We start from the raw sequence: 13,207 nt of genomic DNA, 5'->3' as shown, positions 1-13,207 counted from the left end.
GGCAGAAAAAGGCTGATATATTATGTGAGCCGAAATTACCAAATTTTTCTAGATTTGAGGGTAGCCAAAACCTAAAACCCATAAAACACCTAGGAGCCATCCTCAGTTTCCCTCACTCCATTCTTGCCCACACTGAATCCATGGGCGGATTCTCTCTGTACACATAAGACCTGGCACCAAATTCCAGAGCCTCCAGAAAAACTCGTGACCCCATCTATTTATTGCCATCATGCCACTGATAACTACACTGGTCCAAGCCACCGTCATCTCTCACTTTAACCACTGCAGGAGCCTCCAGCTGCCCTTCCCGCTCCCATTCCTCCCCACAACTACAACCTAGTCCACACACAGCAGCTAGAGTGACCTTCCCACCACCACCATAAACCAAAATATGTCAAGCATCCACATAAAATCCTCCAGCTGTACTTAGAATACAATCCAAATTTCTTATTATGAACTCTTAGCTCTAGACTGCACACTTCTCTAATCATCTCACACCACACTTTCCTGCCACACTCTCTCCTTTCACGTTTGTTGAATGACCCGGTCTCTTTATCCTACCATGCTTGAACTCACAGCTCCCTTGCCTGGAACACTCTTTCCCCAGATCTTCACGTGACTGGCTCTTTCTTTACCTTCACTGTCATATCCTTGGAAGGGCCCTCCCTGACCACCCATCCTACCCATCTTCCATGGCATCATCACCCTCACAGCACCCACCGGTACCTGAAATGTCCCATGTGCCTGCGTTTCATCGTTCCCACTGGAATGCAGGCTTCACGAGAGCAGGGGCTTCCCTCTGGTTCACAACTGCTCCTCCGTAGCACATAGTAGGAGTGCAAGGAGTATCTACTGAGTGAATAGATGGTTAGATGGTTCCTGGGTTGGTGCTTCTTTGAGCAAATGGAGTAAAGGGGTCACATCTAGTGGGAGGAAGGGAGACAGGGAGGCGGAGCAGCATCTGCCAGACCAGGCCTCCAGGAGAACCATCTACAGCACAGAGCCCTCCAGAGACACACACCCCTCACCCAGGAATCCTCAGAAACTCTGAAGAACAGTTCAGTGTCCCTCCCACAAACTGTGGCATTAAAAAATAGGCAGCTTTATGAGGTTAGGGGACTCAGAGTTATGCAATCTAGATTATCAAATTCACTCTTCACAACTTGCCACTGAAGTCAGAATAATCCCTAAATCACAAAATGAGGAAAGTCAGGCTTGGAGAGCTTGAGTCACTGCCTAGGGTAGAATCTGTGCCCTCCCACCAGATTCAGAATATTAGAATCTGTCTGCCAACCATTCTAATATTTATCTTGTGCCACTTGCCATCTCAATTGCCCACTTTTGTTATAATCCAGGGCTGTAAAAAATACTTCATTGAGGAGTCAACTGAGAGAAAAATATATTTTTCACACATATCAAACTCAAGGTGATGTCAGAATTAAGAAGAAACTTAGAAGTACTGTGTTTACAGATTTATTTCACTCTTTTCCACCTCTATCCTTGATGGGGGGTAAGGCTGGGGAAAAAACATCCCTAAGAGAAGGTCTGGGACTCTTGCATTCCAATGAGATCACCACAGAGGAACTGGCACCGAATTCCAGAGCCACTAGGGACTATGCTGGATTGGAATTTATAACCTTTAGTTTTCCTGGCTCCTCTTAATGTGATTTTTCCCTGCAATGATATCTGTGAATGATGAATAATTGACATAATATTCAACACGTATGAAGATAGATGTGTTCACAAGGCTCTCAATCTATCCCTTTTAATGCTTCCTTTGCCCACATCCCTGATGGGCCTAGAGATGAATGGGGGAGGGGAGGTCCTGCAGAGCCTGGGAATGAAGACGATAGAAGAGCCTCATATTACAGTGTTTTCAGTATTGGTTTGGGGTGGGGGAGAAGAACTTTGATTCAGCAGCACCTTGTTAAGACTCTGTGGGGAGCCACTAGTCAGGCAGAGAGGCAGATCCCAGTGATGAATGGACTTCTCAGACCTTTTTTTCTTAGTGCCTTTTCTCAGCCATAAGATGACTGAAAAAAACACAGATTCAGAAACACACAAAAAGATACACAGAGATACATACATTCATATATGAATACATGCACACATACAGAAATAAACACACACACACACACACACACACACGCAATGTGAGCCTGGCAAAAGCCTGCTTAATTTTTAGAAGGTCTGCTAATTTTAGAAGGCTGCTTCCTGTTTAGGTTAAAAAAAAAAAAAAAAAAAAGTAAAATGACCTCCAGGACAAGTTTTGTCTTTAGAATAAGAAAGATAGGGAGAATCTACTAAATTGTGGGGATATGGTATTTTCAGTGAATCTTGGGTAAATGTGAATAAATTTCCCAAAACTAAGTTTTGATGAATACTGGTAAGATCTCTTTTAATTCTCAGACATTGGCCAGGCATGGTGGCTCACACTTATAATTCTAGCACTTTGGGAGGCCGAGGTGGGTGGATTGCCTGAGCTCAGGAGTTTGAGACCAGCCTGGGCAACATGGTGAAACCCCATCTCTACTAAAATACAAAAAATTGGCCAGGCGTGGCAGCGCATGCCTGAAGTCCCAGCTTCGGGAGGTTGAGGCAGGAGAATTGCTTGAACCTGGGAGGCAGAGGTTGCAGTGAGCCGAGATTGTGCCACTACACTCCAGCCTGGGCAACAGAGTGAGACTTCATCTCAAAAAATAAAGAAAAAGGAAAATAATTCTCAGACATTATAAGAACAAACCAAAGACAAGCATGTATTATGTTAGGAAATTTCTCAGCTTGTTTTTATAACTAGAATCCCTTTTAACTCATTTGGTTAATAGTAACGGGAGGTGAGAAGTTAGCAGTGAGACTCATACATATGAATACAAGATGTTGAGGTTACTATTACAATAATTATTCTGTTCTATAAACTTTAACATTTCTAGTATACCTATAAAATCCATTCCCCCCAAGTGGCCAATAGAACTCCAATTACGTGTTTGTAACTATTATACAATGTTGCCACTTGGCATTCTATGATCTTGAACTTCTCAATCAGTCTCAAGGTGATCAAATTGCCTATCTTTTAAAATAATGATGAATGTGATATAGAGTCATCGAATACAATTCCAAAATATTAAGAATCTTAGTCATTAGGACAGAATTGACAGATAACACAAACTGAACTCTTATTTGTGCCAGACACTGTGCTCACAGATTTTCCTTCATTGTCCCATATAACCCTTACACGACACCATGAAGGTACTATTAACCTTACTTTACAAATGAAAAAAGTGAAGTTAAGAAATATTAAACTGTCCTGTACCAGATAAGTGGCAGAACAGAGTTAGATCTTGCTCCCCGTCTTATTCTATTTTCTGTGCTGTAATTGAATACCCAAGACTGAGTAATTTATAAACTTATAAAGAAAAGAAATTTATTTTTTACAGTTCTGGAGGCTGGGAAGTCCAAGAGCATAGTGCTGGCATCTGGTGAGGACCTTCTACTTGCATCATAACATGGCAGAGGACATCACAGGACAAGAGGGCAAGAGCATGTGTGTCAACTCAGGTCCCTCTTCCTCTTCTTATAAAGCCACTAGGTCCATAATGGGGACCTCCACCCTGATGAACTTATTTAATCCTAATTACCTCCCAAAGGCCCTACCTTCAATCAGCATAAGAATTTGAGGGTTAAGTTTCCAATACATAAAATTTGGAGGACTCATTCGAACCATAGAACTCCCCTACCCACTGACATTCTGACAGTAAATGCTCTTAACAAGTACATGATTGTGTATAAAATGTCTAAGTGATTGATATGGTTTGGCCATGTCCCCACACAAATCTCATCTTGAATTGTAACTCCCACAGCTCCCATGTGTCATGGGAGGAACCTGGTGGGAGGTGATTAAATTATGGGCACAGGACTTTCTTGCACTGTTCTCATGATAGTGAATGAGTCTCACAAGATCTGATGGTGTTAAAAATGGTAGTTTCCCTGCATAAGCTCTCTCTTCTCTTGTCTGCTGCCATGTGAGACATGGCTTTCACCTTCTGCCATGATTGTGAGGCCTCCCCAGCCATGCAGAACTATAAGTCCAATAAATCTCTTTCTTTTGTAAATTGCCCAGTCTCAGGTATGTCTTTATCAGCAGCGTGAAAATGGACTAATACAGTAAATCGGTACCAGTAGAGTGGAACACTGCTAAAAGATACCTGAAAATGTGGAAGTGACTTTGAAACTGGGTAGCAGCCAGAGGTTGGAACAGTTTGGAGGGCTCAGAAGAAGACAGGAAAAGGTAGGAAAGTTTGGAACTCCCTAGAGACTTGTTGAATGGCTTTGACCAAAATGCTTATAATAATATAGACAATGAAGCTTTTCCGTGCTACCTGCAGAGGGGTCCATACGGCGTTGTTCTGGATTCCCGTCGTAACTTAAAGGGAAACGTTCACAATGTCCGGAGCCCTTGATGTCCTGCAAATGAAGGAGGAGGATGTCCTTAAGTTCCTTGCAGCAGGAACCCACTTAGGTGGCACCAATCTTGACTTCCAGATGGAACAGTACATCTATAAAAGGAAAAGTGATGGCATCTATATCATAAATCTGAAGAGGACCTGGGAAAAGCTTCTGCTGGCAGCTCGTGCTATTGTTGCCATTGAAAACCCTGCTGATGTCAGTGTTATATCCTCCAGGAATACTGGCCAGAGGGCTGTGCTGAAGTTTGCTGCTGCCACTGGAGCCACTCCAATTGCTGGCCGCTTCACTCCTGGAACCTTCACTAACCAGATCCAGGCAGCCTTCCGGGAGCCACGGCTTCTTGTGGTTACTGACCCCAGGGCTGACCACCAGCCTCTCACGGAGGCATCTTATGTTAACCTACCTACCATTGCGCTGTGTAACACAGATTCTCCTCTGCGCTATGTGGACATTGCCATCCCATGCAACAACAAGGGAGCTCACTCAGTGGGTTTGATGTGGTGGATGCTGGCTCGGGAAGTTCTGCGCATGCGTGGCACCATTTCCCGTGAACACCCATGGGAGGTCATGCCTGATCTGTACTTCTACAGAGATCCTGGAGAGATTGAAAAAGAAGAGCAGGCTGCTGCTGAGAAGGCAGTGACCAAGGAGGAATTTCAGGGTGAATGGACTGCTCCAGCTCCTGAGTTCACTGCTACTCAGCCTGAGGTTGCAGACTGGTCTGAAGGTGTACAGGTGCCCTCTGTGCCTATTCAGCAATTCCCTACTGAAGACTGGAGCGCTCAGCCTGCCACGGAAGACTGGTCTGCAGCTCCCACTGCTCAGGCCACTGAATGGGTAGGAGCAACCACTGACTGGTCTTAAGCTGTTCTTGCATAGGCTCTTAAGCAGCATGGAAAAATGGTTGATGGAAAATAAACATCAGTTTCTAAAAAAATAATAATAATAATAATAATATAGACAATGAAATCCAGCCTGAGGTGGTCTCAGATGGAAATGCACAACTTGTTGGGAACTAGAGCAAAGGTGACTCTTGTTATGTTTTAGCAAAGAGACTGATGGCATTTTGCCCTTGCCCTAGAGATTTGTGGAACTTTGAACTTGAGAGAGATGATTTAGGGTATCTGGCGGAAGAAATTTTTAAGCAGCAAAGCATTCAAGATGTTACTTGGGTGCTGTTAAAGGCAATCAGTTTTATACGGGAAGCAGAATATAAAAGTTCTGAAAATTTGCAGCCTAACAATGCAATAGAAAAGAAAATCCCATTTTCTGAGGAGAAATTCAAGCCTGCTATAGAAATTTGGATAAGTAATGAGGAGTCAAATGTTAATACCCAAGACAATGGGGAAAATTTCTCCAGGGCATGTCAGAGGTCTTCACGGCAGCCCCTCCCATCATAGGCCCAGAGACCTAGGAGAAAAAAATGGTTTCATGGTCTGGGCCCAGAGTCCCCATGCTGTGTGCAGCCTAGGGACTTGGTGCATCCCAGCTGCTCCAGCTGTGGCTGCAAGGGGTCAATGTAGCACTCGGACAATGGCTTCAGGGGCTGCAAGCCTCAAGCCTTGGCAGCTTCCATGTGGTGTTGAGCCTGCAAGTGCACAGAAGTCAAGAATTGAGGTTTGGGAACCTCTGCCTAGATTTCAGAAGATGTACAGACGTGCCTGCATGCCCAGGCAGAAGTTTGCTGCAGAGGCAGGGCCCTCATGGAGAACCTCTGCTAGGGCAATGCGGAAGGGAAATGTGGGGTCAGAACCTCCACACAGAGTCCCTACTAGGGCACCACCTAGTGGAGCTGTGAGAAGAGGGCCACTGTCCCCCAGACCCCAGAATGGTAGATCCACTGACAACACACATTGAGCACCTGGAAAAGCCGCAGACACTCAATGCCAGCCTGTGAAAGCAGCTGGGAGGGAGGCTGTACCCTGCAAAGCCACAGGGGCCGAGCTGCCCAAGACTGGGAACCTACCTCTTGCATCAGCATGACCTGGATGTGAGACCTGGAGTCAAAGGGGAACATTTGGGAGTTTTAAGATTTGACTGATCTGCTAGATTTCAGACATGCATGGGGCCTGTAGCCTTTTAATTTTGGCCAATTTGTCCCATTTGGAAGGGCTATATTAACCCAATGCCTGTACCCCACTGTATCTAGGAAGTAACTAACTTGCTTTTGATTTTATAGGCTCATAATTATGTGGAAGGGGTTTGCCTTGTCTCAGATGAGATGTCGGACTGTGAATTTTTGAGTTAATGTTGACACGAGTTAAGACTATCTCATCTTGAATTGTAACTCCCACAATTCCCATGTGTCACGGGAGGAACCCAGTGGGAGATTATTGAATTATGGGGCAGGTCTTTCCTGCACTGTTCTCATGATAGTGAATGAGTCTCATGAGATCTGATGGTTTTAAAAACATGAGTTTCCCTGCACAAGCTCTCTCTTTGCCTGCTGCCATCCAAGTAAGATGTGACTTGCCCTTCCTTTCCTTCCACCATGATTGTGAGGCCTCCCCAGCCATGTGGAACTGTAAGTCCATTAAACCTCTTTCTTTTGTAAGTTGCCCAGTCTGGGGTATGTCTTTATCAGCAGCATGAAAACAGACTAATACAGTGATCAAACTAAAATACATTATTTTGGGAGGAAATAGCGGAAGGAAATCATTTGTAAGCTGATTAAGTCTAATGTATGCCCTCAAAAAACTTGCAACTGACTTTTTTTTAATTTAGAAAAAATTTTTTAAAAAACTTACAAACCCTCGTGTTGAGGGCTGACTTTCAATAGGATGCAGCAAGAAAGCCGTTCTGCCACGTACAAAACCCCAACCCAGAAGTAGGTCATCTACGAATGGTTTAGTGCCAGGTTCCCCATGCAATCAACTTTTTATTTACTAAAATTTCTGAAAACAATAGGCTTATTACTAAAAATTCCAACAGAACACAAACTATTTTTATTCTTCAGTCAGATCAGAACCAAGTGTTTATGTCAGGGACATTTGCCACCAATGAGCGTTGGGTAGTCTATAAACCCCCTAAAGTTAAAGTCAAATTTATGTGTACCTACCTGGATTTCTCTGGAATGAAAGTCCATAGCTTTTACCAGTTTTTCAAAGGGTTCCAGGACCACTACACCAGAAATAGACAATATTTGGATAGTGAACCAAGAAAAGGACTCCTAGAAATTTCATCTTCCCCAAGGTAATAGAGGTGCATATCAACAAAGTAGCAACATTTCAAGGGGAAAAAAGAAAGATTACATTAAAGGTGCGTGATTTTTAACTTACAACTGTCTACCTTTACTTATATAACAATATACCTCTTTCTTCTTGAGCCCACCAAGCAATGTTTGGGACTTAGCCTGTTTCAGAGAGTAAAGATTCTTCTGGATTGCTTTTGGCCTTGGGCAATTTTATGGGCACTGTGGTAACACATAGCTTTCCCACACTCACACTTGTAATCTTCACCTCTTTGACACTACGTTAAGAATAGTAGTAAAATTGTGTAGTAAATTAAAACATATTTTTAAGTGAAAAAAGTAGAGTATTGAACAGTATACCTAATGTGTTTTCATTTGTATTTTTAAAAAAGAAATGAAAAACAAGAGGTGAGAGAAAATGCACATATTTGCTTGTATTTATATAGAACATCTCCTAAAGCTCACACGAGAAACTGCTAACATTGGATGCTTCCAGGGAGGAGATAGGGTGGGCAAGAGATAACTGTTTACTTTTATTACTTTTGAAGCCATTCAAATGCACAATTTTTAGAAATGCTTTCAAGAAAATCAAAGAATAGCAAGATTGCATCTTCATTTCCTATTTGGTTAACTCATTATTTCTATTTTTCTTAACTGAAGTATATGCCACTGGAAGTTTACTAGCTTCTTTCTAAAGTCAACCCGAAGTTCAAGCACGTGAATTGTCATACCAGCCTCTTAGAATTGAGAAAACCCTATCAACTATTCTAAAACATTTAGAAAATTCTGCTGCCTTTAGTTGCAATGTATAGCAATTTATATATACAATAACTTTTGATTCAATATTGCACAATAATATGAATTTCTGAAGACATTTAAACCAACAATGAGATATCCACATGCTATGGTATGAAGGTTCCCCCAAAATTCATGTGTTGAAACTTAATGGCTAAGAGGAGGGACCTTTTGAGAAGTGATTAATTATAAGGATTACTGCCTTATAAAAGAGGTGATACAAACTAGCTTAGGCCCTTTTGCCCTTCTGTCCCTACCAGCATGTGAGGACACAATGTTTGTCCCTTTTGGAAGATTCAACAACAAAGGGCCAACTTGCAAGCAGAGACCAGGCTCTCATCAAACGCTGAACCTGCTGGCACCTTGATCTTGGACTCCCAGCCTCCAGAACTATGAGAAAGAAACTTCCATTCTTTGTAAATTACCCAGTCTGTGGTGTTTTCTTATAGCAGCACAAATGAACTAAGATATCATGTTTAATTTGCATTTGTCTTAAATCATGCTACCAAACAAATCTCTCAGCCAAGGTGACAATCAATGAACAGATTCCTTCTATGAACTCCAAGTTTGATATGAACAAAGATAGCCTCTTATCTGTCACTACTCATTTCCTTGCCTAGTAAGTTTCTTTTGATATTAACTCCAGCTAGTAAGTTTCTTTTGATATTAACTCTAAAAAGCATCTCAACCTCAGAAGTGTTAAAATGGGGGCTGGGGAGGAAAAGAACACAACACACCCACCAGAGTGGCCAAATTTTAAAAGAGAGACAATATCAAGTGTGGACAAGGATACAGAGTAATTTGAACTCTCACATATTTCTAGTGGGAATATCAAATAGCACAACCACGTTCAAAAACAGTGTGGCAGTTTCTAACGAAGTTAAATAGCACCTATTCTATGACTCAGAAATTTCACTCCTGAGTATGTTCCCAAGAGAACATACATGAATGTCTATAAAAGTATACATGAATGTCTATAGTATCATTGTTCACAATAGCCAAAGACGGAAATAATCCAAATATCAATTAGCAAGAAAATGAATGAACTGTGGTATACCTATATAATATAATACCTCTCAGCAATTTAAAAAACAAAGAACTACTACATGCAACAACTTGGATAACTATCAAATGCATTATGTTGAAAGAAGTTAGTCACCAAAAAAAGGAATGCATATCTTATGATTCCATTTACGTAAAATTCAAAACCAGACGAAATAATCTCCAGTGATAGCAAGCACATTATGATTGCCTCTGGCAGGAGGAAGGGGTTGACAGTAAAGGGAAATGAGGGAAGATTCTGGGGTGATAAGAAAGCTCTGTATTACAACTTGGGTGATCTTACATAGATGTTTATATTTGTTGAAATTTCTCAAGCTGTACATTTAAGATTCGTGTATTTTACTCTATGTAAATTGTCTATCAATAAAATATTCTTAGCATTTGAAAAATCCACATTACAATGAGCCAACATGTTATGTAGTTGTTTATGAATCTCTAATACCCAAAGAATGGGATAGAAACTGAGAGATCTAAGCGATTCTAAAAGCAATGAAACAGGAACTCCATCAAATGCAAATTCCACTTCAGTTCTGACTTTACTGCCTTGATCCTGGCAATTTACCTTCTTTTCTGTCTTTATAAAGCAGCTGCACTAGATCTGTGAATTTGTCTTTTAGTCGGCAGATCTTACTCTTTGAGAACCTATTTAAGCAGTGGACTCAACTCCAGAAAAATGAATATACATAAATCATTTTGCATAGGATCCCAGAGGGTCATAAATGATCTGAAGCCCATCAAAGATGCCAGGATAGGTGGCCCTGGAGAGATGTTTTCTCAGACCCTTCAAAGCTCAGAGGTTCCTTATTAAATTATAAGTTCTTGTTGTCTAAATCAAACCAATGGCCTCTAAAATGCAAATTGTCCATTGGAATGTGGAAGTATTTATTATTTTAATTAAAAAATAAGTATTATGCTTTACTAATATCTGATCCATATGAGGTTAGTAATAAACAACTTATAAATAAATATATATAAGCTAGGGATTCCTGCTCAAAAATTTTATATACAAAGATATATGACCTAAAAATGTTGACCTTGCTCTTCTATTTTAGACCTTTGAATTTCATGGAATTTACATAGAAATTTCATGGAATTCCCAAGGTTGGGAATTATTTTTATTTTTGCCTTTGAAAAAAGACCCCCTACCTTTATTATAATTTTAGAAAAGAAAAATAATAAGGTAGGAAAGACATAATCTCAGGATTAAAAAAAAATCTTTAAAGCAATAAATTAAAACAATAAATTGTACATAATACATTATCTTGATTTTTCAAATTTTACTATGGAAGGAAAAACTTCATTGCAAAGCATCTCTAGGGCACAGCCTTAAATGCTAATCTCATTGAATTTCAACCCTATTTTATTTGGCCTTCACCACGCTCAAATATGTGAAAAAGATAGAGCTCAGGAATTTTTTACTGTCATATACCCACGCCCCTTTTCAGAATAAGAATTTTACTTTGGTTACATCTCAAAGTTAGACTATGAGTAGATCAAAGAGTTTTCACCTTCTTTCTGCCTCCTCTGTCTATACAGAAGACCCACTGGCAGGCAAAAAAAAAAAAAAAAAAAAAAAAAACCTTGCCGATTGACTAACAAGTCTCTCAGGACTTACAAAGCAAAGGAATTCATAAATGTGTCCAATACAATAATCTGGGATGGCCACAAAACTGGATGTATACAAAACTGCTCAGTCACTTGGAACCCAGTATGTTTCACTATCCACCAAATCTTGAGCAATTGATCCTCACCAAATGCTCCAACAGACCGTGCTATTTCCCCCTTTCACAAGTAATACATGAGATAAATAGATGTGGTGATGGGAGGAAATGGGACTGGGAAGAAAAGTGTTTGTTTTTACCTTTAGACCAGGCATTGGTCAAATCCAGCCTGCTGCCTGTTTTTGTATAGCCTGCAAACTAAGAATGGCTATTATGTTTTTCACCAGTTAAAGAAAATGAAAAGAAGAATGTTTCATGACCCATGAAAATGATACGAAATTCATATCAGTGTCCATAAATAAAGTTTCATTGGAACACAGTCCTGCTCATTAGTCTACAAATTGTCTACGGCTGTTTTGCACTGCAATGATGTAGTTGACAGAGACCACATGACCCACAAAGCCTGACACATTTACCATCTGGCCTTTTATAGAAAGAGTCCACCAGCCCCTGCTCTAGACTGCAAGTATCCAAAGGACAGAGACCATGCTCCTGTAGTCAACATTTTGTTATATTTGCTGCCCAGCATCTATCACCTTGAGAAGACCCACCATGATTCCTTTCAGGAAAAGCCCCTCCCTCCCTCTCTATCCAGTTCTTTGGGTAGAGCCCACCTCTGTAAGGCCAGTGGATGCACCAGTTCTCCTGGGCTTGGCAATGGGGGCGGGGACATTTGATTCGGCCATCCCAGAGCAAATCCTAGGACCTTTGAGAGTTCGCTCACATTTTCCCAGGACACGAAGCTGAGCAGGTAGAATGGGAACTGCTGTCGTCTTGCTGCCCTGAGTGAGAGCTCATTGAAGAACTGAAGTTACACAGAGCAAAAGCAGCCAGAGGAGAGAGAGAAGTCAGGTGCTGACTACACTGTTTGAGCCTGGATCACGCAGAGTCTGAAGCCAAATCCGCTCTTGAACTTTTTATTACATATTCTCTAGCCTAAACTCAGGATCATTTTTGCTTAAATTTGTCTGAATTACATTTTCTATCACGTGCAATTGAAAGAAAAAACAGAGTCCTGACCGATGCAGTCCTCTTCCCACTGCATTTCTGGCTGTACCCAGCCCCACAGCGTGAACACAGGAGGATACTATAAATGCCCACGAAAGAGGATGACAGCCTGGAGAACTTTGAGCTAGGAAGAGAAATCCTGCAGTACTTTAGAAACCCTAAAAGGCAAGATGAGTAAGAAAAAACAGCAATATCAACAATCATTGAGCATCAACAACCAATGATTGTCAACATGTGTCCCACACTGTGCCATATATCATCGCAAGCTTGTGCCTTATGAAAACTTGCTAAAATCCCCTGTAATAAACAGAAACTGATGCTCAAAGAGGTTGTCAGATGACATACAGGCAGAAGAGATTTGATACAAGGTCTGTCTGTCTAACTTCAAATCCCATGCTAATGAATCTTTTGACTATTAGAGATTCTCTACCCCAAAATAGGTCCAGTGAGATAATGCAACCTGCCAAGGTCATGGGAGATAGCTCTGGGGTCAAAATTGGGTTTATGCCCTAGTTATTCCTCCCTCTGTAATCTTCAGCAACTGACCCTTCTGAATCCCAATTTCCTTACCCATAAGAAATGCGGTTGGAATGGGCGCAGTGGCTCATGCCTGTAATCCCAGCACTTTGGGAGGCTGAGGGGGGGTGGATCACCTGAGGTCAGCAGTTCAAGACCAGTCTGGCCAACATGGCAAAACCCCATCTCTACTAAAAATACAAAAAAAAAAATTAGCCGGGCATGGTGGCAGTCACCTGTAATCCTAGCTACTTGGGAGACTGAGGCAGGAGAATCGCTTGAACCTGGGAGGCAGAGGTTGCAGTGAGCCAAGATCACACCATTGCCCTCCAGCCTGGCTACAAGAGCGAAACTCTGTCTCCAAAAAAAAAAAAAAAAAAAAGGAAAAGAAAGAAATAGGCTATATCTGCCTATATCAAAAAATTTCCTTGAGAATTAAATGACTAACAAT

General features: G+C 41.3%; 1 protein-coding gene and 1 long non-coding RNA gene across 2 annotated transcripts in view; one reads left to right on the top strand and one right to left on the bottom strand.

Moving 5' to 3' along the window:
* LOC129397824 (uncharacterized) overlaps positions 1-1,272 on the bottom strand; it is a 55,302-nt gene extending 54,030 nt beyond the window's left edge. The window contains exon 1 of the long non-coding RNA XR_010112234.1: positions 727-1,272. This is a non-coding gene — a long non-coding RNA (uncharacterized LOC129397824). The remainder of the gene's footprint in view (positions 1-726) is intronic.
* Positions 1,273-4,362: 3,090 nt separating this feature from the next.
* LOC100992158 (small ribosomal subunit protein uS2) lies at positions 4,363-5,411 on the top strand. The gene has a single exon (XM_008954490.5). It carries the CDS (start codon positions 4,441-4,443, stop codon positions 5,326-5,328), a length of 888 nt encoding a protein of 295 aa, XP_008952738.2. The 5' UTR covers positions 4,363-4,440; the 3' UTR covers positions 5,329-5,411.
* The last annotated feature ends 7,796 nt before the right edge of the window (positions 5,412-13,207 follow it).

The sequence above is a fragment of the Pan paniscus genome, chromosome 4, assembly GCF_029289425.2.
Source record: "Pan paniscus chromosome 4, NHGRI_mPanPan1-v2.0_pri, whole genome shotgun sequence".
Taxonomy (NCBI): domain Eukaryota; kingdom Metazoa; phylum Chordata; class Mammalia; order Primates; family Hominidae; genus Pan; species Pan paniscus.
This window is presented reverse-complemented; position numbering and strand designations above follow the sequence as displayed.

Bases quoted from the DNA above. Each gene is read 5' to 3' on its own strand.
- LOC100992158 (XM_008954490.5), top strand. From the start codon at position 4,441: ATGTCCGGAGCCCTTGATGTCCTGCAAATGAAGGAGGAGGATGTCCTT.